Source organism: Rhinoraja longicauda, chromosome 19, assembly GCF_053455715.1.
Source record: "Rhinoraja longicauda isolate Sanriku21f chromosome 19, sRhiLon1.1, whole genome shotgun sequence".
Taxonomy (NCBI): domain Eukaryota; kingdom Metazoa; phylum Chordata; class Chondrichthyes; order Rajiformes; family Arhynchobatidae; genus Rhinoraja; species Rhinoraja longicauda.
Genome location: NC_135971.1, coordinates 8,014,399 through 8,038,610, shown reverse-complemented (window position 1 = coordinate 8,038,610; position 24,212 = coordinate 8,014,399). Strand labels below are relative to the sequence as shown.

Here is a 24,212-nt window from a genome sequence, read left to right as displayed (position 1 = left end):
TTCTTATTTGTAGACTCTATTGTCCACAAATAACATTCATTCCCCAGACGGCAGCGTGCGCAGTGGACACTCCCATTTTGAACCAGGAAGTGCCAGAGTAAAGATGGCTGCGAAAGACCAGGTCGAGAGTTGGACCGAGGAGGCAGTTTGTCCCATTTGCCTGGATTTCTTCACCGATCCGGTGGCACTGGAGTGCGGCCACTACTTCTGCCGCTCCTGCATCACGCAGAGTTGGGACCGGGAGGCGAGAAACTCCTGCCCGGAATGTAGAGAGCAGTTTGTAGACCGCACCCTCAGGGTGAGTCGGGCCTTGGCGAGACTGGCTGAGAAAGCTCGAACACTGAGCCTGAATCCGCCGCGCAAAGAAAGTAAACTTCGCTGCGAGGAACATGAGGAAGAACTGAAGCTGTTTTGCGAAACGGACCAGAAACTGATCTGCTTGATCTGCAGAGACGCGCGGGAACACAAGTCTCACAACTTCATGCCGCTTCGGGAAGCTGTTGAAATGCGCAAGGTAAAATAAAACGCACTATGGCCACTCGTTCACCTGCTTGATTCGTCATTGTCTAACCCCCTTTGCTCTCTGATCCCAGGATCAGGTTAAATCTTCCGTACAATCTCTCACCAAAAAGAAGTCAGAGTTGGAGGAAATGGAGCGGCTGCAGAAGGGGAAGATTTCCGGAGTTCGGGTAAGGCCACTCTGTGCGGAGTTTCTGGTATTGTGTCGTTTTCCCCCCATTTAATGCATAAGGGATAGACTGGATAAATTTGCTGCTGCAATAGACAATAGACAATAGGTGCAGGAGGCCCTTCGAGCCAGCACCGCCATCCAATGTGATCATGGCTGATCATTCACAATCAGTACCCCGTTCCTGCCTTCTCCCCATACCCCATAACTCTGCTATCCTTTAGAGCTCTATCTAGCTCTCTCTTGAATGCATTCAGAGAATTGGCCTCCACTGCCTTCTGAGGCATAGAATTCCACAGATTCACAACTCTCTGACAGAAAATGTTTTTCCTCATCTCCGTTCTAAATGGCCTACCCCTTATTCTTAAACTGTGGCCCCTGATTCTAGACTCCCCCAACATTGGGACCATGTTTCCTGCCTCTAACGTGTCCAACCCCTTAATAATCTTATATGTTTCGATAAGATCCCCTCTCCTTCTAAATTCCAGTGTATACAGGCCTAGTCGCTCCAGTCTTTCAAAATACGACAGTCCCGCCATTCCGGGAATTAACCCAGTAAACCTGCGCTGGACGCCCTCAATAGCAAGAATATCCTTCCTCAAATTTGGAGACCAAAACTGCACACAGTACTCCAGGTGCCGTCTCACTAGGGCCCTGTACAACTGCAGAAGGTCCACTTTGCTCCTATACTCTTGTTATGAAGGCCAACATTCCATTGGCTTTCTTCACTGCCTGCTGTACCTGCATGCTTCCTCTCAGTGACTGATGCACTAGGACACCCAGATCTCGTTGTACGTCCCCTTTTCCTAACTTGACACCATTCAGATAATAATCTGCCTTCCTATTCTTACCACCAAAGTGGATAGCCTCACACTTATCCACATTAAACTGCATCTGCCATGCATCCGCCCACTCACACAACCTGTCCAAGTCATCCTGCAACCTCATAGCATCTTCCTCACAGTTCACACTACCACCCAGCTTTGTATCATCTGCAAATTTGCTAATGGTACTTTTAATCCCTTCATCCAAGTCATGAATGTATATTGTAAATAGCTGCGGTCCCAGCACCGAGCCTTGCGGTACAACACTAGTCACTGCCTGCCATTCTGAAAGGGACCCATTTATCCCCACTCTTTGCTTTCTGCCTGTCAACCAATTTTCTATCCATGTCAGTACCCTACCCCCAATACCATGTGCTCTAATTTTGCCCACTAATCTCCTATGTGGGACCTTGTCCACTCTGTGTGGAGTTTCTGGTGTTGTGTAGTTTATCCCCCATTTAATGCATAAGGGATAGACTGGATAAATTTGCTGCTGTAATTGACCCTGTGTAGCGCATGAATGAATGGGCCACCTGACTCGGTGGGTCAGGCAGCATCTCTGGAGTGAAGGAATGGGTGACGTTTCTGGTCGAGATCCTCATTCCGAATGAGAGTCTCGGGAAAAGGGATGTGAGGCCGAATATTTGATATAATGGATTACTGTGGTAGCTCTGCGAACCGCCTTAGACTTTGAATAATCACCGATTATGTAAGGAAGTATTTAATCACAAAATGCTGGAGTAACTCAGCAGGTCAGGCAGCATCTCAGGAGAGAAGGAATGGGCAACGTTTCGGATCGAGACCCTTCTTCAGACTGATGTCAGGGGGGTGGGACAAAGGAAGGATAATGGTGGAGACAGGAAGATAGAGGGAGATCTGGGAAGGGGGAGGGGAAGGGAGGGACAGAGGAACTATCTAAAGTTGGAGAAGTCAATGTTTATACCACTGGGCTGCAGGCTGCCCAGGCGAAATATGAGGTGCTGTTCCTCAAATTTCCGGTGGGCCTCACTATGGCACTGGAGGAGGCCCATGACAGAAAGGTCAGACTGGGAGGGGGAAGTTGAAGTGCTCAGCCACCGGGAGATCAGATTGGTTAACTCGGACCGAGCGCAGGTGTTGAGCGAAGCGATCGCCGAGCCCGAGTTTGATAGAGGTTTTAAAAATTTTAAGAGGGACGGACAGAGTTGACGTGGGTAGGCTTTTCCCTTTGAGAGTGGGGAAGATTCCAACAAGGGGACATAACTTCAGAATTAAGGGACAAAAGTTTAGGGGTAACATGAGGGGTAACTTCTTTACTCAGAGGGTGGTGGCTGTGTGGAATGAGCTTCCGGTGGAAGTGGTGGAGGCAGGCTCGATTTTAATATTTAAGAGTAAATTGGATAGGTATATGGATGGGAGGGGATTGGAGGGTTATGGTCTGAGAGCAGGTAGATGATATTAGGTCAGAGAAAATGGTCGGCGTGGACTGGTAGGGCCGAACGGGCCTGTTTCCGTGCTGTAATTGTTATATGGTTATATGGTTTCGCCGATGTAAATAGGTTGCCATCTGGAGCGGCGGAAAAAATAGCTGAAAGTTTGTGAAATTTCGCCTGGGCAGCCTGCAGCCCAGTGGTATGAACATTGACTTCTCCAACTTTAGATAATTCCCCTGTCCCTCTCTTCCCTTCCCCCTTCCCAGATCTCCTTCTGTCTTCCTGTCTCCACCTATATCCTTCCTTTGTCCCATTTGTTTCAGGAAAATGGGAGAGAATTTGATTGATTAGATAATTCTGAGAACCGGGCGCTGATGGGCTATATAGCCACTTATTCTGTAAGCAAACACAAAACAGAAATATATTATGTTAATCTTCATCATTCATTTGACAGGAAGAGTCACACAGCCTTCAGTCCCATGTCACATCCCAGTTTGCTGAACTGCACCAGATTATCACTGAGAAAGAAAAGTACTTCCTCAAAGATATCCGCAAAGATGAGGAGCGTATTCTAAATCTAATGGAGAAAAATCTTCGGGATATTCAAGAGAATTTAAATTCTAACCAGGAGGAACTCCTGCGTTTACAGGAATGGATGGAACAAAAAGACAGCATGAAATTTCTAGAGGTAAGGAAGTCTATTTAAATTTGCTTATATAAATGTGCACCATCACAAAATGACATCTGATATATTTGAAACAAATTCAACTATGTTGTCTATTGTCTGCATCTGCTGTTCCTTCCTACACATCACTAACATCATATTCAATAGACAAGAGATAACAAGTGCAGAAGTAGACCATGCAGCCCTTCGAGCCAGCAACTCCATTCAATGTGATCATGGCTGATCATTCTCAATCAGTACCCTGTTCCTGCCTTCTCCCCATACCCCCTGACTCCGCTATCCTTAAGAGCTCTATCTTGCTCTCTCTTGAAAGCATCCAGAGAAATGGCCTCCACTGCCTTCTGAGGCACAGAATTCCACAGATTCACACCTCTCTGGCTGAAAAAGTTTCTCCTGATCTCCGTTCGAAATTGCCTACCCCTTATTCGGCCGAAAGGCACAACCTGTCTAGACTATCCTGTCAGCATCGTGTAATTTTTCGAATAATTTTTATACTTCCTCCATCGGTTCTATGTCTGCAATATCATTATTCTTCTCTGTGTGTCATTGGGGGTGAGAGTGGAGAAATGGGAATTTTTAACACCTCGTAATAATCTGGGTGAAATTCATGCTCTCAGTAGTTCTGTCTCGGTCAATTCAGTCTTGTGTTTTATTTATTTCAGGAGGAAGCTGTTCGCAAGCGAAGGTAGGGCATGTTCTTCACTGAAACTCTGCACGTAACATATTTCCTCATAAACATCAATGCACAATTTGTAATCAGCTATTTAATATTTGCAGGATTAGTGATGAGGTGAATTCATTGTCAGTGACAGATGGTGCCATAACGGCGGAAAAATTCAACCACCTCTTTTTGTTGAAGGCAGAGTTGATAGAAACGTTTGACTCCTTTAAACAAGGTAAAACATATGGACTTATTTCACTTGGTTTGTGGGACACATTGATGTTTTTATGTGATGCAAAGATTGGTCAGGATAAGCACTGAATGGTAATTGGAGTTTCATTCCTGCACCAACCCACTGACTGAGAAGCCTCACGCACACATGGTCAGCTGGAGATGTTAGATCCTGGAACACAGGTAACACAGGAGCACAATAGACAATAGGTGCAGGAGGAGGCCATTCGGCCCTTCGAGCGAGCACCGCCATTCAATGTGATCATGGCTGATCATTCTCAATCAGTACCCCGTCCCTGCCTTCTCCCCTGACTCCGCTATCCTTAAGAGCTCTATCTAGCTCTCTCTTGAATGCATTCAGAGAATTGGCCTCCACTGCCTTTGGAGGCAGAGAATTTCACAGATTCACAACTCTCCGACCGAAAAGGTTTTTCCTCATCTCAGTTCTAAATGGGCTATCCCTTATTCTTAAACTGTGGCCCCTTGTTCTGGACTCCCCCAACATTGGGAACATGTTTCCTGCCTCTAAAGTGTCCAACCCCTTAATAATCTTATACGTTTCGATAAGATCCCCTCTCATCCTTCTAAATTCCAGTGTATACAAGCCTAGTCGCTCCAGTCTTTCAACATATAACAGTCCCGCCATTCCGGGAATTAACCTAGTAAACCTACGCTGCACGCCCTCAATAGCAAGAATAACCTTCCTCAAATTTGGAGAACAAAACTGCACACATTACTCCAGGTGCGGTCTCACTAGGGCCCTGTACAACTGGAGAAGGACCTCTTTGCTCCTATACTCAACTCCCCTTGTTATGAAGGCCAACATTCCATTGGCGTTCTTCACTGCCTGCTGTACCTGCATGCTTCCTTTCAGTGACTGATGCACTAGGACACCCGTTGTACGTCCCCTTTTTCTAACTTGACACCATTCAGATAATACTCTGCCGTTCTATTCTTACCACCAAAGTGGATAACCTCACACTTATCCACATTAAACTGCATCTGCCATGCATCCGCCCACTCACACAACCTGTCCAAGTCACCCTGCAACTTCATAGCATCTTCCTCACAGTTCACACTACCACCTAGCTTTGTATCATCTGCAAATTTGCTAATGGTACTTTTAATCCCTTCATCCAAGTCATTAATGTATATTGTAAATAGCTGCGGTCCCAGCACCGAGCCTTGCGGTACCACACTAGTTACTGCCTGCCATTCTGAAAGGGGCTCATTTATCCCCGCTCTTTGCTTTCTTCCTGTCAACCAATTTTCTATCCATGTCAGTACCCTACCTCCAATACCTTGTGCTCTAATTTTGCCCACTAATCTCCTATGTGGAACCTTGTCGAAGGCTTTCTGAAAGTCAAGGTACACCACATCCACTGGCTCTCCCCTGTCTATTTTCCTAGTTACATCCTCAAAGAATTCCAGAAGATTAGTCAAGCATGATTTCCCCTTCGTAAATCCATGCTGACTCGGAACGATCCTGTTACTGCCATCCAAATGCTCCGCAATTTTGTCTTTTATAATTTACTCCACCATCTTCCCCACCACTGATGTAAGATGAACTGGTCTATAATTTCCCGTTTTCTCTCTCCCTCCTTTCTTAATAAGTGGGACAACATTAGCTACCCTCCAATCCACAGGAACTGATCCTGAATCTATAGAACATTGGTAAATGTTCACCAATGCATCTACAATTTCTAGAGCCACCTCCTTAAGTACTCTGGGATGCAGACCATCAGGCCCTGGGGATTTATCAGCCTTCAGTCCCATCAGTCTACCCAACACCATTTCCTGCCTAATGTGGATTTCCTTCAGTTCCTCCGTCACCCTAGGATCTCTGGCCACTAGAACATCTGGGAGATTGCTTGTATCTTCCTTAGTGAAGACAGATCCAAAGTACCGGTTCAACTCGTCTGCCATTTCCTTGTTCCCCATAATAAATCCCCCTGCTTCTGTCTTCAAGGGACCCACATTTGCCTTGACTATTTTTTTCCTCTTCACGTACGTAAAAAAACTTTTGCTATCCTCCTTTATATTATTGGCTAGTTTACCCTCGTACCTCATCTTTTCTCCCCGTATTGCCTTTTTAGTTAACTTTTGTTGCTCTTAAAAGTCATAAAAACAGACACATGGTTCCAGTGGTAATATTGTGGTATGATGATGAAAGGGAAAAAATTGGCGGATAATTAATGCAGCAAAGATTGACAAGTCTAGTTTTAAAGATGATAACTTTGCTATATGAGGAGTGTTTGAGTGGCCTAGGCCTGTATTGAGGAGAGTTTAGAAGGTGTAAATCGCAGAGGGCATATGTTCAAGGAAACAGTACGAAAATTTAACGGAGGATTGTAAGAATTTTTAAAAATACGCGTAACTTCTAAGAATATGCTTCCAGGGGGCACTGCAGTAGCAGCGATCACACCGATGTTTAAGAGTTATTTACACAGCCATTACAGGGAACGTGGGATAGGCACGGGCAAGGAAAAGAGGGAAACGGGCCATGTCAAACCAAATGGGATTAGTTTATGTTCATAGGCATCATGGATGGCGCTGATATGCTGGGCCAAAGGGCGTGTACCTGTTCTGTATGTTTCTATTGGGGGAAGGATATTCTTGCTATTGAGGGCGTGCAGCGTAGGTTTACTAGGTTAATTCCCGGAATGGCGGGACTGCTGTATGTTGAAAGACTGGAGCGACTAGGCTTGTATACACTGGAATTTAGAAGGATGAGAGGAGATCTTATCGAAACATATAAGATTATTAAGGGGTTGGACATGTTAGAGGCAGGAAACATGTTCCCAATGTTGGGGGAGTCCAGAACCAGGGGCCACAGTTTAAGAATAAGGGGTAGGCCATTTAGAACTGAGATGAGGAAAAACTTTTTCAGTCAGAGAGTTGTGAATCGGTAGAATTCTCTGCCTCAGAAGGCAGTGGAGGCCAATTCTGTGAATGCATTCAAGAGAGATGGATAGAGCTCTTAAGGATAGCGGAGTCAGGGGGTATGGGGAGAAGGTAGGAACGGGGTACTGATTGAGAATGATCAGCCATGATCACATTGAATGGTGGTGCTGGCTCGAAGGGCCGAATGGCCTCCTCCTGCACCTATTGTCTATTGTCTATGTTCTATGTTAAAGAGAAAGTGAGGAGATCTCATTGAAACACAAAGTTCACAATATGATAAGTTTTACTCTACAAATTGAGAGGGAGAAGGGAAAATCGGACGTGTCAGTATTAAAGTATAGCAAAGGGGATTACAGAGGCATGATGCAGGAGCTGGCCAGAATTGACTGAAAGGAGGGCCTCGAAGGGAAGACGTTGGAACAGCAATGGCAGGTATTCCTGGGAATAATGCAGAAGTTGCAGGATCAATTTATCCCAAAGAGGAGGAAAGATTCCAAGGGGAGTAAGAGACACCCGTGGCTGACAAGGGAAGTCAAGGACAGCATAAAAATAAAAGAGCAGAAGTACAACAAAGCAAAGAAGAGTGGGAAGCCATAGGATTGGGACTCTTTTAAAGAGCAACAGAAGATGACTAAGAAGGCAATATGGGGAGAAAAGATGAGGTACGAGGGTAAACTAGCCAATAATATAAAGGAGGATAGTAAAAGCTTTTTAGGTATGTAAAGAGGAAAAAAATAGTCAAGGCAAATGTGGATCCCTTGAAGACAGAAGCGGGGGAATTTATTATGGGAAACAAGGAAATGGCACACGAGTTGAACCGGTACTTTGGATCTGTCATCACTAAGGAAGATACAAGCAATCTCCCAGATGTTCTAGTGGGCAGAGATCCTAGGGTGGGGAGGAACTGAAGGAAATCCACATTAGGCAGGAAATGGTGTTGGGTAGACTGATGGGACTGAAGGCTGATGAACCCCCAGGGCCTGATGGTCTGCATCCCAGAGTACTTAAGGAGGTGACGCTAGAAATTGTGGACGCATTGGTGATCATTTTCCAATGTTCTATAGATTCAGGAGAGCTGGATAGAGCTCTTAAGGATAGCGGAGTCAGGGGGTATGGGGAGAAGGCAGGAACGGGATACTGATTGAGAATGATCAGCCATGATCACATTGAATGGCGGTGCTGGCTCGAAGGGCCGAATGGCCTCCTCCTGCACCTATTGTCTATTGTCTATTCTACTCGACTTAACAGGCAGCATGATGGGAGGATCTTTCCCTTTCCTGAGGTGTCCAGAGCAGAGGTTGTCATCTCAGAATAGGCAGTAGGTTATATAGGACAGAGATAAGGAGATATTTCTGCACTCAGAGGATGGTAGACCTTTGGGATTCTCCGCATCGGATGGCAGTGAAAGCTCAGTGATTCACTTCATTTAGTCCCAGTCTACTGCAGAGAAATGGACCCTTCGACCCACTATCTCTATTCCGATCTTATTGCACATCTACATCAATCCCATTGGTTCACAACACGTCAACGCCCTTATATACCTCGTGTGTACAAGTGTCTGTCTAAATGACCCTTGAAGTTAGTGATTCCACCTCCTCCAACGGGAGCACGTTCCAGGTATCAACTACTCTCTGTGCAAGAGATTTATCCCTCACATCGATATACTAAAACTCTCGCTTGTTTGTTTGTTTGTTCCTGAACTACAGCCAAAACGGTACATGATAGCGTGACAATTGTAGGCCCAGCTTACTCACCGTCGTCCCTTTGGTGCTAATGGAAGGCGTTTCATTGAAATCGGTGTTATGTCTTTAAAGTTATTCACATTTTAAAATTTAAATCTATGTCCTCGGGAGGGAGGAGGGAGCCCCGAGATGCTGCCTGACCTGCTGAGTTACTCCAGCATTTTGTGAATAAAGGGAGGATAAAGGGATTGAGGGGGATGGAGTAGGGGGGAGGCGAAGCGGGGAGGGGAGGGTGGGTGGAGGGACTGGGGAGGGGGGATGGAGGTTTGCGGAAGGGGAGGGTGGAGGAGAGGGTGCTGCACCAATGCAGTAGAGATTTGGGCCCAACGGGTCCACTTGGTCTCGTCTTCTTTAAAACTCCATCCTCTCACTTTAATCCAATAACCTTTTTTTTGATACCATTAAGATGGGGAACTGAATCTGACTAACTACCTCCTCTCTGTCCCTCGTAAACTTGTAAACTTCTCCTAGGTCTCCAAATCAGCATTATTCAAGTCCTCCAATGGAGGCAACATCCTGGTGAATCTCCTTTGCACTCTCTCCAGCACAGTCACATCTTTCCTCATTTTTAATTACCTCCAGTAAACATTTAACTCCTCAACTGTCCCGCCAATCTAGCCCCCATTTTCACCACCATAAGCAAAAGCACTCAATATCACGCCCGCACACCCATCCACCCACCATTTCTCCTACCTCCTCTCTCCCAATTGCATCTGCTTGCCCACGACATACCACAACTTTTGCCTCTACCTCGGGAGAAAATATCCGGGAAGGATTTCTGTTGTCCATCTTACGTGGTTGGGGGAGGGGGAAAGAAAACTCCGGACACATTTTCAGTTGTCCGCCCGCCTGTGCCTGAGGCCGAGCGGCCTCTCCCCCGGTCCCGGGGCCGCGCTGCCCGAGTCCCCCCCCGACCCCCGGGGACTCTCTGATTCTCTGCTTCTCCCCCCAGTCTCCGTCACCCTGGATGTGGAAACAGTGGGTCCGTGGCTCGAGGTGTCTGAGGATCGGAAGAGGGTGAGAGCGACCGGGACCCAGAGGAGTCTCCCTGACACCGGGAAGAGGTTTACAGTCAGTGCGCGTGTGCTGGGATCGGAGGGATTCACATCGGGGAGACATTACTGGGAGGTGGAGGTGGCGGGGAGTCGGCGCTGGAGTCTGGGAGTCGCCGCAGAGTCTGTGGAGAGGAAGAGAGAGGTCACAGCGACCCCGGAGACTGGAGTCTGGAGGATCAGGCGGTTGGATGACGAGTTTGATGCAGTCACCTCCCCTAAATCCCCTCTCCCCGTCCGTCCCATCCCCGGGAGGGTGGGAGTTTATCTCAGTTACGAGTCCGGGACAGTTTCATTTTACGACGCGGACACCAAGTCCCATCTCCACACCTTCACTGGGAATAAATTCACGGAGAAACTTTATCCTTTTTTCGGTATCTGGGATATAAACCAGTGGCTGAGAATCTGCTCCGGTTCCGCTCCGTGTCAGTAATTAACAAATTCTATCAATCCTTCACCAGCACCTGGAATATAGTTAAATCACCTCCGTAGTTTTCATCTCCAACTGCCGGTGTGACATTAATCGCCTCCAATTCTCCACTCCCCTGACTAACACTAACCTCTCCCCTCGTGAACGTGCAGCCCTCCACTCACTCTGCAACAACCCAGACTTAATCATTAAACCCGCTGACCCGAGGCCAGACGACAACTCTCAGACACCTCTTCCTACTTATCCCTGGACCATGGCCCCACCGACAAACACCAGACCTTTATCATCAGCACCATCACGGACCTCACCATCTCCGGCGATCTACCCTCCAATGCCTCCAAACTTATCGTTCCCCAGCCCCGCACGGCCCGATTTTACCTCCTACCTAAAATCTATAAACAGAACTGTCCCGACAGACCCATTGTCTCTGCCTGTTCATGTCCCACCGAACTTATTTCCACCTACCTCGACTCCATCCTATCCCCCCTGGTCAAATCCCTCCCCACCTACGTCAGACACCTCACACGCTCTCCAGCTCGTCGATAACTTCCGGTTTCCAGGCCCCCACTCCCTCATCTTTACCATGGATGTCCAGTCACTCTACACTTCCATCCCCCACAAGGATGGTCTCGAAGCCCTCCATTTCTTCCTCGACCTTGGAACCAGCCAATCCCCATCTACTAACACTGTCCTCTGCCTAGCAGAGCTGGTTCTTACCCTCAACAACTTCTCCTTTGTCTCCTCCCACTTCCTCCAAACCAGAGGCGTAGCTATGGGCACACGCATGGGCCCTAGCTATGCCTGCCTCTTTGTCGGGTACGTCGAACAATCCCCGTTCTGGACGTACACTGGCCCCATCCCCGAACTGTACCTCCGCTACATCGACGACTGCATTGGTGCTACCTCTTGTACCCATGCAGAACTCACTGACTTCATACACTTCACTTCCAATTTCCATCCTGCCCATAAATATACTTGGACTGTCTCCGACATCTCCCTCCCGTTTCTGGACCTCACCGTCTCCATCACAGGAGACAGACTAGTGACTGACATCTACCATAAACCCACTGACTTGAACAACTATCTGGACCACAATTCTTCCCTCCCTGTCTCCTGCAAAAAGTCTATCCCCTACTCCCAATTCCTCCGTCTACGCCACATCTGTGCCCGGGATGAGGTGTTTCACACTAGGGCATCAGAGATGTCCTCATTCTTCAGGGAACGGGGCTTCCCCTCTTCCATTATAGATGAGGCTCTCACTAGGGTCTCTTCTACATCCTGCAGCTCTGCTCTTGCTCCCCCTCCCCCCATTCGTAACAAGGACAGAATCCCCCTCGTTCTCACCTCCACCCCACCAGCCAGCGGATCCAACAAATCATCCACCAACATTTCCGTCACCTACAATGGGACCCCACCACTGGCCACATCTTCCCATCCCCTCCCCTTTCTGCGTTCCACAGAGACCGTTCCCTCCGTAACTCCCTGGTCCACTCATCCCTTCCTACCCAAACCACTCCATCCCCGGGCACTCCCCTGCAACCGCACGAGATGCAACACCTGTCCCTTTACCTCCCCCCTCAATTCCATCCATTGACCCAAACAGTCTTTCCAGGTGAGACAGAGGTTCACCTGCACCTCTTCAATCCTCATCTATTGTATCCGCTGCTCTAGATGTCAACTTCTTTACATCGGCGAAGTTTCAAGAGTCTTATTGTCATGTGTCTAAAGACGGAATAAATGAAATACTTGCAGGAGGCCAACAGATATGTTGATATATTACTCTGTAAATAAAAACATACTAAACCATGATGTACTTACTTCTGTGTTTATCTTCTTCTTACCATCCGCCAAGGTGCAAATGGCCCTTCCTGATGGAGCAATGACCCACTTGTGACCTCTCCCAATTCCGTGAGCTGCCTTTGCCGCTCACACTGTTGTCCGCTCTCCACGTCGACATCGACATTGTTGTTGTCAGTGCAGGGTTCCTGACCATGAAGGCTCATTGTCTTGGCAGCGTTGCAGGGTCGGCCTGGCCAATCGTAGTACATCCCATTCTACGTCACAGACAGACCATTCAGTCCATCTTCTCCTGTCAATTCTGCGGCACCAGATAAACCCCCTTCCACCCATTCACCGCACTGACCAACAATGTCCTGAACTCGATAGACCTACACGTGCTTCTCCAACAGCCCTCCCCCCCACCCCACCCCATAACACATACTCTCTGCTTCAACCACATCTGTGGTGGCAGGTTCCACTTTCTCATTGCTGAATTCCTTAAGGAATATATTGAAGACCATTTTATTTTTAAATATATATATAAATATATATTTTATCTTTGTCATTTGGTGTCTCCACAAGTAACGATACTTTCCCCATTCCCTGTTGGTCAAATTCATCACTAATCCAAAATTACACTATCCGATCATCACGGACGTCTTACCCGGCTAAAACGCACAACCACGACCTGTCCAGCCTATCCCGTCAGTATGGTATCATTCTAATTATCATTTTAATATTTTCTTCCTTTGGGCCTTGGTATGTGAAGAGGAAAAAAATAGTCAAGGCAAATGTGGGTCCCTTGAAGACAGAAGCAGGGGAATTTATTATGGGGAACAAGGAAATGGCAGACGTTGAACCGGTACTTTGGATCTGTCTTCACTAAGGAGGATACAAACAATCTCCCAGATGTTCTAGTGGCCAGAGATCCGAGGGTGACAGAGGAACTGGAGAAAATCCACATTAGGCAGGAAAAGGGTAGACTGATGGGACTCACGGCTGATAAATCTCCAGGGCCTGATGGTCTGTATCCCAGGGTGCTTAAGGAGGTGGCTCTAGAAATTGTGGACGCATTAGTGATTATTTTCCAATGTTCTATAGATTCCGGGTCAGTTCCTGTGGATTGGAGGGTAGCTAATGTTATCCCACTTTTCAAGAAAGGAGGGAGAGAGAAAACGGGAAATTATAGACCAGTTAGTCTGACATCAGTGGTGGGGAAGATGCTGGAGTCAATTATAAAAGATGAAATTGCGGAGCATTTGGATCGCAGTAACAGGATCGTTCCGAGTCAGCATGGATTTACGAAGGTGAAATCGTGCTTCACTAATCTACTGGAATTTTTTGAGGATGTAACTAGGAAAATTGACAGGGGAGAGCCGGTGGATGTGGTGTACCTCGAATTTCAGAAAGCCTTCGACAAGGTCCCACATAGGAGATTGGTGGGCAAAATTAGAGCACACTGTATTGGAGGTAGTGTACTGACATGGATAGAAAGTTGGTTGACAGACAGAAAGCAAAGAGTGGGGATAAATGGGTCCCTTTCAGAATGGCAGGAGGAGGCCATTCGCCCTTCGAGCCAGCACCGCCATTCAATGTGATCATGGGCGATCATTCTTAATCATTACCCTGTTCCTGCCTTTTTCCCATACCCCCTGACTCTGCTATCCTTAAGAGCTCTATCCAGCTCTCTCTTGAATGCATTCAGAGAATTGGCCTCCACTGCCTTCTGAGGCAGAGAATTCCACAGATTCACAACTCTCTGACTGAAAAAGTTTTTCCTCAACTCAGTTATAAATGGCCTACCCCTTATTCTTAAACTGTGGCCCCTTGTTCTGGACTCCCCCAACATTGGGAACATGTTTCCTGCCTCTAACGTGTCCAACCCGTTAATAATCTTATATGTTTCGATAAGATCTCTTCTCATCCTTCTAATCCTTCGAGTAGAAACATCCTCTCCACGTCCACCCTATCCAAGCCTTTTTCACTTATCGGTAAGTTTCAGATCACCAGGCAGGCCACGGGTGCAACCCATGGGAATGTGAATAACACGAATAGGGTTTTATGTGGGCAGGAAGAACGTGGCAATGGTGAGCCTGGGAATAATTTAAGAAGGAGATTGTAACTCCACAATTACCAATAGCGATACGATAGGATAAATCTGTATTTATCCCCAGAGGGAAATTGGTCTGCCAATTGGTCACGACAAACAACAAGGTACATGAAAAACATGAAATTAAAATTAAAATTTTAAAAGGGGAAAAGAGATAGAACGAGGATACAACGAGATCTGGGTGTCCTAATGCATCAGTTACTGAAAGGAAGTATGCAGGTACAAGCAGGCAGTGAAGAAAGCCAATGGAATGTTGGACTTCATGACAAGAGTTGAGTATAGGAGCAAAGAGGCCCTTCTGCAGTTGTACAGGGCCCTAGTGAGACCACACCTGGAGTACTGTGTGCAGTTTTGGTCTCCAAATTTGAGGAAGGATATTCTTGCTATTGAGGACGTGCAGCGTAGGTTTACTAGGTTAATTCCCGGAATGGCGGGACTGTCGTATGTTGAAAGACGAGCGACTAGCTTTGTATACACTGGAATTTAGAAGGATGAGAGGGGATCTTATTGAAAGATATAAGATTATTAACGGCCATAGTTTAAGAATAAGGGGCAGGCCATTTCTTTTTTAAATTTTAATTATTTAAATTTTAACAAAGCACATACATGTTACAACTCATAGTACCCAATGATACCTACATTATAAATTCGATTATACATGTATTGTTCTGTATTATCTCCCCACCCACAACCACCTTTCCACCACCCCATTAGAAAAAAGAGGAAAGAGAGAAAGAAAGAGAGAAAGAAAGAGAGAAAGAAAGAGAGAAAGAAAGAGAGAAAGAAACCTGGAGTCAAGAAGGAAACACTTCCGGCTAATTTCTTATTACATTCTTATTAAGGGCATCAAAACAATCCTGAATTTAAATATTTCCAATTCTTAGTCCTAGTTTTAAAATGAATGGGTTCCAAACTTTCAAAAAGAAATCATATCTATTTCTCAGATTATAAGTAGCTTTTTCTAATGGGATACAACTGCGGATTTCTGCGTACCATCTTTCAATTCTTATTTCATTGTGATCTTTCCATATTTTTTTGCTATTGCTATTGCTATTTTGAGAAATCTTTCCTGATATTTATCTAAAAATTAACCTTGGTAATATTCCTTTGATATCTCCCAATAAAAACAACCTTGAATCCAATGGTTTGTTCCAAATTTTTTTTTAAGGTCTTTCCAAAAAGGAGTTACCTTCGGACATGCCCATGTGGAGTGTAAAAAAGTACCCACATCTTGGTTGCATCTAAAACAAATTTCAGATAAGTTTTGTTTTAAATTGTTAATTTTTTTCGGAGTTAAATATAATTAATGTAAAAAATATATATTGTACTAAACTATATCTCACATTGATAATATTTTTCATACTGTCTAAACACAATCTTTCCCAACTTGGTTCATCAATGCTAATATTCAAATCTGTTTCCCATCTTTGTCTTGATTTTTGAATTCCTATCTTTGGACTAGATTTTTGTAATAATTTATACATTGAAGATATAAATTTATTAGTTCCCTTGCCCTGAATCAAGGATTCAATTCCTTTAATTTGAAATAGAAACATTGAATTACCTAACTTTTCCCTTAAAAAAGATTGTAGTTGATAATAGAAAAAAAGACGATTCCCTGGAATTTGATATTTATTTCTCAATTGAGAAAATGTCAAAAAATTATTTCCTTCATAGCAATCCTATATGTTTAATACCCTTCTGTTCCCAGATTTGTAATATTTGATTATTCCAAGCAAACGGCAGTAATCTATTTTTTACTAATGGAGTTTTAGCTGTTAAAAAAAATCTTTTATCATTAGCTTTAACTGTTTTCAACAATATATTAATTAACTGTTTTAGCAAAGGTGACTCTTTATCCTTAACTAATAGCTTCGCTTCCCATTTATAGATAAATTCTTCTGGGGATAGTTCTTTTATTTTATTCATTTCAATTTTAACCCATGATGTTTTTCCACCCTCTTGATAAAAGGATGAAATAAAACTCATTTGTGCTGCCAGATAGTAATTTTTTTAATTTGGTAATTGCTATCCACCTAATTCAAATTTCCATGTTAATTTTTCCATAGACACTCTTGGCATTTTACCTTTCCAAAGAAAATTTCTCACAATTTTATTCAATTCTTGAAAAAATGTATTTGGTAATGGTATAGGCAGTGTTTGAAATAAATACTGTATCCTCGGAAAAATATTCATCTTAATACAATTCACTCTCCCTAGCAATGTAATTGGAAAATTCATCCATTTCTTCAGGTCCTCATCTACTGACACTTCCGATTTTCCCTTCTCCCTCTCAATTTGTAGAGTAAAACTTATCATATTGTGATCACTGCCTCCTAATGGCTCTTTTACCTCGAGTCCCCTTATCAGATCAGGTTCATTACACAACACTAAATCCAGAATTGCCTTCTCCAGAGTAGGCTCCAGTACAAGCTGTTCTAAGAATCCATCTCGGAGACACTCTCTTTCCTGGGGTCCATTACCAACCTGATTTTCCCAGTCTACCTGCATGTTGAAATCTCCCATAACCACCGTAGCATTACATTTGCGACATGCCAATTTTAGCTACTGATTCAACTTGCACCCTATGTCGAGGCTACTGTTTGGGGGCCTGTAGATAACTCCCATTAGGGTCTTTTTACCCTTACAATTCCTCATTTCTATCCATACTGATTCTACATCTCCTGATTCTATGTCACCCCTTGCAAGGGAGTGAATATCATTCCTCACCAACAGAGCGACCCCACCCCCTCTGCCCACCTGTCTGTCTTTTCTATCTGTTGCGTACCCCTGAATATTCAGTTCCCAACCCTGGCCCTCTTGTAGCCATGTCTCATAGATTCCCACAACATCATACTTGCCAATGTCTAACTAAGCCTCAGGCTCATCCACTTCATTTTTTGTACTTCGCGCATTTAAATACAACACTTTAATTTCGGTATTCACCTCCCCTCTCACACCGGTGACAATTGGCCCTGACCTTACTCTCTTATCCCTTCTCGAACTTCCCTTCCCATTCATTCGAGAGCCCTTTGCAATTTCTCCTCTATTTGCTTCCCCTTTAACTCCATCTTCATATTCCCAGTTTGTCAACCCCTCCCCCCCACTACTTAGTTTAAAGTCACACTTGTAGCACTAGCAAACCTGCCTGCCAGAATGTTGGTCCTCCTGCTGTTAAGGTGTAACCCGTCCTTTTTGTACAGGTCACCCCTACCCCAGAAGAGATCCCAGTGGTCTAGAAATCTAAATCCCTGCTCCCTGCACCAGCCCCTCAGCCATACATTCATATCCCCGATCTCTATGTTCCTGCCCTCACCAGCACGAGGTACAGGTAGCAGTCCAGAGACAACCACCTTGACATCCTACTACTCAGTCTTCTTCCTCGTGTCAGTATTACAGTATAGCAAAGGGGATTACAGAGGCATGAGGCAGGATTACGGCATCTCCTCACTTGTATATATATTTCACTGATTCGGCTGATTACGGCAAAACGGTCAACCGTAGCGCCACAATTTTTGCACCGCCTAATCACACCGCTGGACGCTTGCCGAAAATGATGTTGTTATTTAATTCGGTCGTTTATTTTTTAAGTTACAGAGGTTTAAAAGTAAAGATATTTTTTCTCTGTTATTTCGGCTGATTTCGGCAAAAACGGTGAACCGTAGCGCCACGATTTTTGCACCGCCTTAATCACCACGCTGAACGCTGCTGGAAAATGTTTTTTTTATTTGATTCGGTTGCGTATTTCCCCAGGTCGAAATGGAAACCCTACGAGGAACGGGCCCAATTGGTCAATGTGCTTACATATATTTTTACATTTATGTTAATGCATGTACAATATTTGTTCATTTCAATAAATAATAATCAAATGCAGACAGTTATGGCGGCGCGCACGGACGCAGCGGCTCACAGCTCTCCCTTTCGGTGCGTTTTATGTGTGTTATCTGTGTTATGTCTGTTAGTCAATTTTAGTCATGCAAACCAGGAAAATCAGGCAAATCCTACCTACAACCGAAAGGATCTTCTGATCATAGGATTCCAGTGCAATCGGGACCTTGTGCGCGAATTTCCACACCCGCGAAATATACCGGAAGAGATAGCCAGGACACCGGGCGCTCCGTGGATAGTTGTCGGCGCGAACAGGCGTCGCAGGCGGAGGAGAAACAGGAAGCAAAAGCGAGGATGCCGGTCCGGTATACTTGCCAAGCTAAAGAGACAGCCACACAAACCACCGCTACCCAGCATGTTTCTCACCAACGCCAGATCCATCATCAACAAAATGGACGAACTAAAACTACAGATATCAGCAAACAAACTCGTGGAGGACTGTTGCATTCTCTTAGTAACAGAGACATGGCTTCATCCACTTATCCCAGACGGAGCCATTGAGCTAGCCGGGCGTACAGCGTTTCGTTGGGACAGAAACATCGACTCCGGTAAGAGCAAGGGGGGGGGGGGGGTTATGCATTTACGTGCACAACAGCTGGTGCACTAACATCCAAATCATAGATAGCCACTGTTCTCCTGATCTGGAGTCCCTAACAGTTAAATGCAGGCCTTTTTACCTTCCTCGCGAATTTACAGGGGTTATAGTAACAGCAGTCTACATCCCACCGAATGCTAACGCTAGCACAGCTTTAGGCTACCTGCTCGGTGCAATAAACTCACAACAGAGCACATATCCAGAAGCAGCCCACATCATAGCCGGGGACTTCAACCATGCAGACCTAAAGTCAGTTCTCCCGAAACTTGAACAACACATAAGATGTGCTACCAGGGGGAAAAACACACTAGACAAGGTTTACTCAAATATTAAGAAGGGTTTCAGGTCAGCACCACTACCACACCTGGGGCAGTCAGATCACCTGTCCATATTCCTAACTCCAGCATACACCCCACTCAGGAGAAAAGCTCCAGTCACCATAAAGACTGTTAAGACATGGCCTGAAGGAGCTTCCTCGCAGCTGCAGGATTGCTTCGAAAGGACCAACTGGGATATTTTTGAGGATCAGGACTTGGAGGAGTACACATCAACTGTACTTTGCTACATCCAAAACTGTGTTGACAATGTCACCGTCGACAAACGCATCCGGTTGTATCCCAATCAAAAACCCTGGATGACAAAGGATGTCAGGTCTCTCCTCAAGGACCGTAACACCGCCTTCAGGTCTAGTGATAGAGCTCTATACAGTGCTGCTAGAACCAACCTGAAGAGAGGCATCAAGGATGCCAAAGCGTCCTACAAGAGGAAGATTGAGGACCACTTTTCCAACAATGACCCACGGCGGGTATGGCAAGGCATCCAGCACATCACCAACTACAAGACCAGCAACCGCACGACTGCCGACGGCGACGCCTCGCTGGCAGAGGAACTTAACTGTTTCTTTGCTCGTTTCGAGGTGAAAGCTACAGTGGCAGACATAACACCCTCTCCAGCACCTGACAGCAACACCTTCACTGTGCAGGAGTATGATGTTAAGCGCGTGCTCAGAGCAGTGAATCCCAGGAAAGCTGCAGGCCCCGATGGTGTGACGGGCAGAGTGCTGAGGGAATGTGCAGACCAATTATCTGAGGTCTTCACAAAAATCTTCAACCTGTCCCTTTTAAAATCCACCATCCCTCCCTGCCTGAAGTCCGCCATAATCATCCCACTGCCGAAAAAGTCTGTCATCAGCGGTCTTAACGACTACCGTCCGGTAGCACTCACACCGGTCATCACAAAGTGCTTCGAGAGACTGGTCCTGCAGCACATCAAAGCCAGCCTCCCACCCACCTTCGACCCACACCAGTTTGCCTACAGAGCAAATAGGTCTACAGGGGATGCCATCGACACTGCTCTTCACACTGCACTGACCCACCTTGAACACCAGGGGAGCTATGTGAGGATGCTCTTCCTCGACTTCAGCTCTGCCTTTAACACGGTCATCCCGAGCAGACTGGTCACCAAACTTTCCGACCTTGGATTTTCCCAAACCATCTGCCAATGGATCAAGGACTTCCTGACCAACCGCCCCCAGACCGTCAAAATAGGCCCTCACCTCTCCTCCACCATTACACTGAGCACCAGCTCACCACAGGACTGTGTGTTGAGCCCCATCCTTTACTCCCTCTACACTCACGACTGCGCCCCCACCCATCCCACCAACACCATCATCAAGTTCGCGGATGACACGACTGTGGTTGGACTCATCTCAGAAGGAGATGAGACAGCCTATAGGGATGAAATCCAAAGGCTGGCAGCATGGTGTTCAGTGAACAATCTGGTCCTGAACTCCTCCAAAACAAAGGAACTTATAATTGACTTTAGAAAAACCAGTGGAGATTACGACCCACTCTACATCAATGGGGTCTGTGTGGAAAGGGTACCAGCTTTCAGGTTCCTGGGTACGCACATCGCAGAGGATCTTACCTGGTCTACCAACACCATCACCACAGTAAAGAAGGCACAGCAGAGACTCCACTTCCTGAGGATCCTCAGGAAAACCAACCTGCAGGAGAAGCTCATGTTGTCCTTCTATCGCTGCTCCATCGAGAGTGTGCTGGCATACTGTATGGTATGCCAGCTGCTCAGAAAAGGACAGGAAGGCCCTTCAGAGGGTCATCACGACGGCCCAGAAGATCATCGGCTGCTCACTGCCCTCCCTGGAGCACCTGTTCAGCCTACGCTGCCTCAGTAGAGCAGGCAAAATAATAAAAGATCCATCCCACCCCGGCCACCGTCTGTTTGTTCATCTGCCCTCTGGTCGACGTTTCAGGTCGATCAAATCCCGAACAAACAGACTTAAGAACAGTTTTTACCCCAGGGCCATACGAGAACTGAACACTACCTTTGCACTAGGCAACACCGTTAAAAAATCTTGTACTTAATATAATTGTATTTATGTATTTATTTGTTTTTGCATTTATTGCATATATGTTTGTACGCACCGTCAGGATTGGCTATTTTTTAATTTCGTTGTACTCGTTGCAATGACAATAAATGAATATTATTATTATTATTATTATTATCTCGGCCCAAGATCTAGTCTCAGAAGAGCACGCACAGTTTCATTGGCCTGACATAGATACCCTTAAACACATTCACAAGAAAAAACTCCTGTTCGTGGTCACAACCTCCTCAATTTACGTTCCCACTGTAAACTGGAATTGATAATCTTTAGACACCGTGAATCAATAGTCGTTTATTTGTCACATACACATAAATGTGTAGTGAAATGAAACATTACCCGCAGTTCAACAATAAGACCAATAAGAATAATCAATAAAAATGCAATATATTTACCTGAGTAACCCACAGACTCTGTAGTAACATACACTAAGAGTCAGGAAATTATGTTTCAGCTTTACAGGACTTGGGCATAATTTGGAGTATTTTGTTGCAGTTCTGGACGTCCCTTTGCAGGAAGAATGTGGATGCCTTGGGAAATGTGCAGAAGAGGTTTACCAGAATGCTGCCTGGATTAGAGGGCATTAGCTATTAGGAGAGGTCGGATACATTTACTTTTTTTTATGTGGAGTGTCAAAGGCTGAGGGCAAACTGATAGAATTATTTTAAATTATGAGAGGCATAGACAGGGTTGACAGTCAGAACCCTTTTCGCAAAGTGGAATTGTATAGACAATAGGTGCCACCTCCTACAACGGGAGCACGTTCCAGGCATCAACTAGTCTCTGTGCAAGAGATTTATCCCTCACATCTATATACTAAAACTCTCGCTTGTTTGTTTGTTTGTTTGTTTGTTTGTTATTCACATTTTTAAGTTTAAATCTATCTCCTAGGGGGGAGGGAAGAGAGGGAGGGGGAGGGAGGATAAGGGGGGTTGAGGGGGATGGAGTAGGGGGGAGGGGAAGAGAGGGTTCGTGGAGGGAGGGCGGATGGCGGGTTGGAGGGGGATGGAGAGTTGGAAGAGAGGAGGGGAGGGGGGGGGAGGAGAGGGTGCTGCACCAATGCAGTAGAGGTTGGGTGCAATTAGCCTAGTCTTGTTTAAAACTCCATCCTCTCACTTTAAACCAATAACCTTGTTTTTGATACCATTAAGATGGGGAACTGAATCTGACTAACTACCCCTCTCTGTCTCTCGTAAACTTGTAAAGTTATCCCAGGTCTCCAAATCTGCATTATTCAAGTCCTCCAATGGAGGCAACATCCTGGTAAATCTCCTTTGCACTCTCTCCAGCAGAGTCACATCTTTCCTCATTATTAATTACCTCCAGTAAACATTTAACTCCTCAACTGCCCCGCCAATCTAGCCCCCATTTTCACCACCATAAACAAAAGCACTCAATATCACGCCCGCACACCCATCCGCCCACCATTTCTCCTATCTCCTCTCTCCCAATTCCATCAGCTTGCCGACGACATATCAGCATGGAGGCAACCAATGGAACTTCTTCCCGGTGAATCTCCTTTACAATCTCTCCAGCACAGTCACACCTTTCCCCCTGTATTACCAAAATATAACGACCTCATTTTTAATTACCTCCAGTAGACATTTAACTCCTCAACTGTCCCGCCAATCAAGCCCCCATTTTCACTCAATATCACGCCCGCACACCCATCCGCCCACCATTTCTCCTAACTCCTCTCTCCCAAATGCATCTGCTTGCCCACGACATACCACAACGCTCGCCTCTACCTCGGGGAAAAATCCGGGAAGGATTTCTGTTGTCCATCTTACGTGGTAGGGGGAGGGGGAAAGAAAACTCCGGGCAAGGTTTCAGTTGTCCGCCCGTCTGTGCCTGAGGCCGAGCGGCCTCTCCCCCAGTCCCGGGGCCGCGCTGCCCGAGTCTCCCCCCGACCCCCGGGGACTCTCTGATTCTCTGCTTCTCCCCCCAGTCTCCGTCACCCTGGATGTGGAAACAGCGCATGCGCAGCTCGAGGTGTCTGAGGATCGGAAGAGGGTGAGAATGACCGGGACCCGGAGGAGTCTCCCTGACACCGGGAAGAGGTTTACAGTCCAGGCGTGTGTGCTGGGATCGGAGGGATTCACATCGGGGAGACATTACTGGGAGGTGGAGGTGGCGAGTAGTAAGATCTGGAGTCTGGGCGTCGCCGTAGAGTCTGTGGAGAGGAAGGGAGAGGTCGCATTGACCCCGGAGAATGGAGTCTGGAGCATCAGGCGGTGGGATGACGCGTTTGTTGCAGTCACCTCCCCTCCATCCCGTCTCCCCGCCCGTCCCGTCCCCGGGAGGGTGGGAGTTTATCTCAGTTACGAGTCCGGGACAGTTTCATTTTACGACGCGGGCACCAAGTCCCATCTCCACACCTTCACTGGGAATAAATTCACGGAGAAACTTTATCCTTTCTTCGCGACCTGGGTTGCAGATCAGTGGCTGAGAATCTGCTCCGGTTCCGCTCCGTGTCAGTAATTAAGAAATTCTATCAATCCTTCACCAGCACCGGGAATATAGTTAAATCACCTCGGTTCTTTTAGATGTTAAACAAGTCTGTTCTGGGAATCGATGACCATAAAATTCCTAGACTGCCGCATGTGATGATAATAATAATGATAATAAATAAATTCATTTAATTGTCCCACACCGTGGAAATTTACAGTGTTGCAGCAGCAAAGTGGATAACAGGAGACATTCATTATAAATAAAAATAAAGACGTATAAATTGTGATCAGTTTACTGTGTATTCCTTAACTGTTACTGTTGACTGGTCTGTTGGGAGCAGTGCTGGTTGTGCAGTC

General features: G+C 46.0%; 2 protein-coding genes across 2 annotated transcripts in view; one reads left to right on the top strand and one right to left on the bottom strand.

The window, feature by feature from the left end:
- Positions 1 to 24,212, bottom strand: part of LOC144603044 (zinc-binding protein A33-like) — a 124,093-nt gene that overhangs the window by 72,167 nt on the left and 27,714 nt on the right.
- LOC144603039 (zinc-binding protein A33-like) overlaps positions 104 to 24,212 on the top strand; it is a 111,608-nt gene continuing 87,499 nt past the window's right edge. Inside the window, exons 1-2 of the mRNA XM_078416169.1 lie at positions 104 to 514; positions 594 to 689. Coding sequence (XP_078272295.1) covers positions 104 to 514; positions 594 to 689 — 507 coding nt within the window. The remainder of the gene's footprint in view (positions 515 to 593; positions 690 to 24,212) is intronic.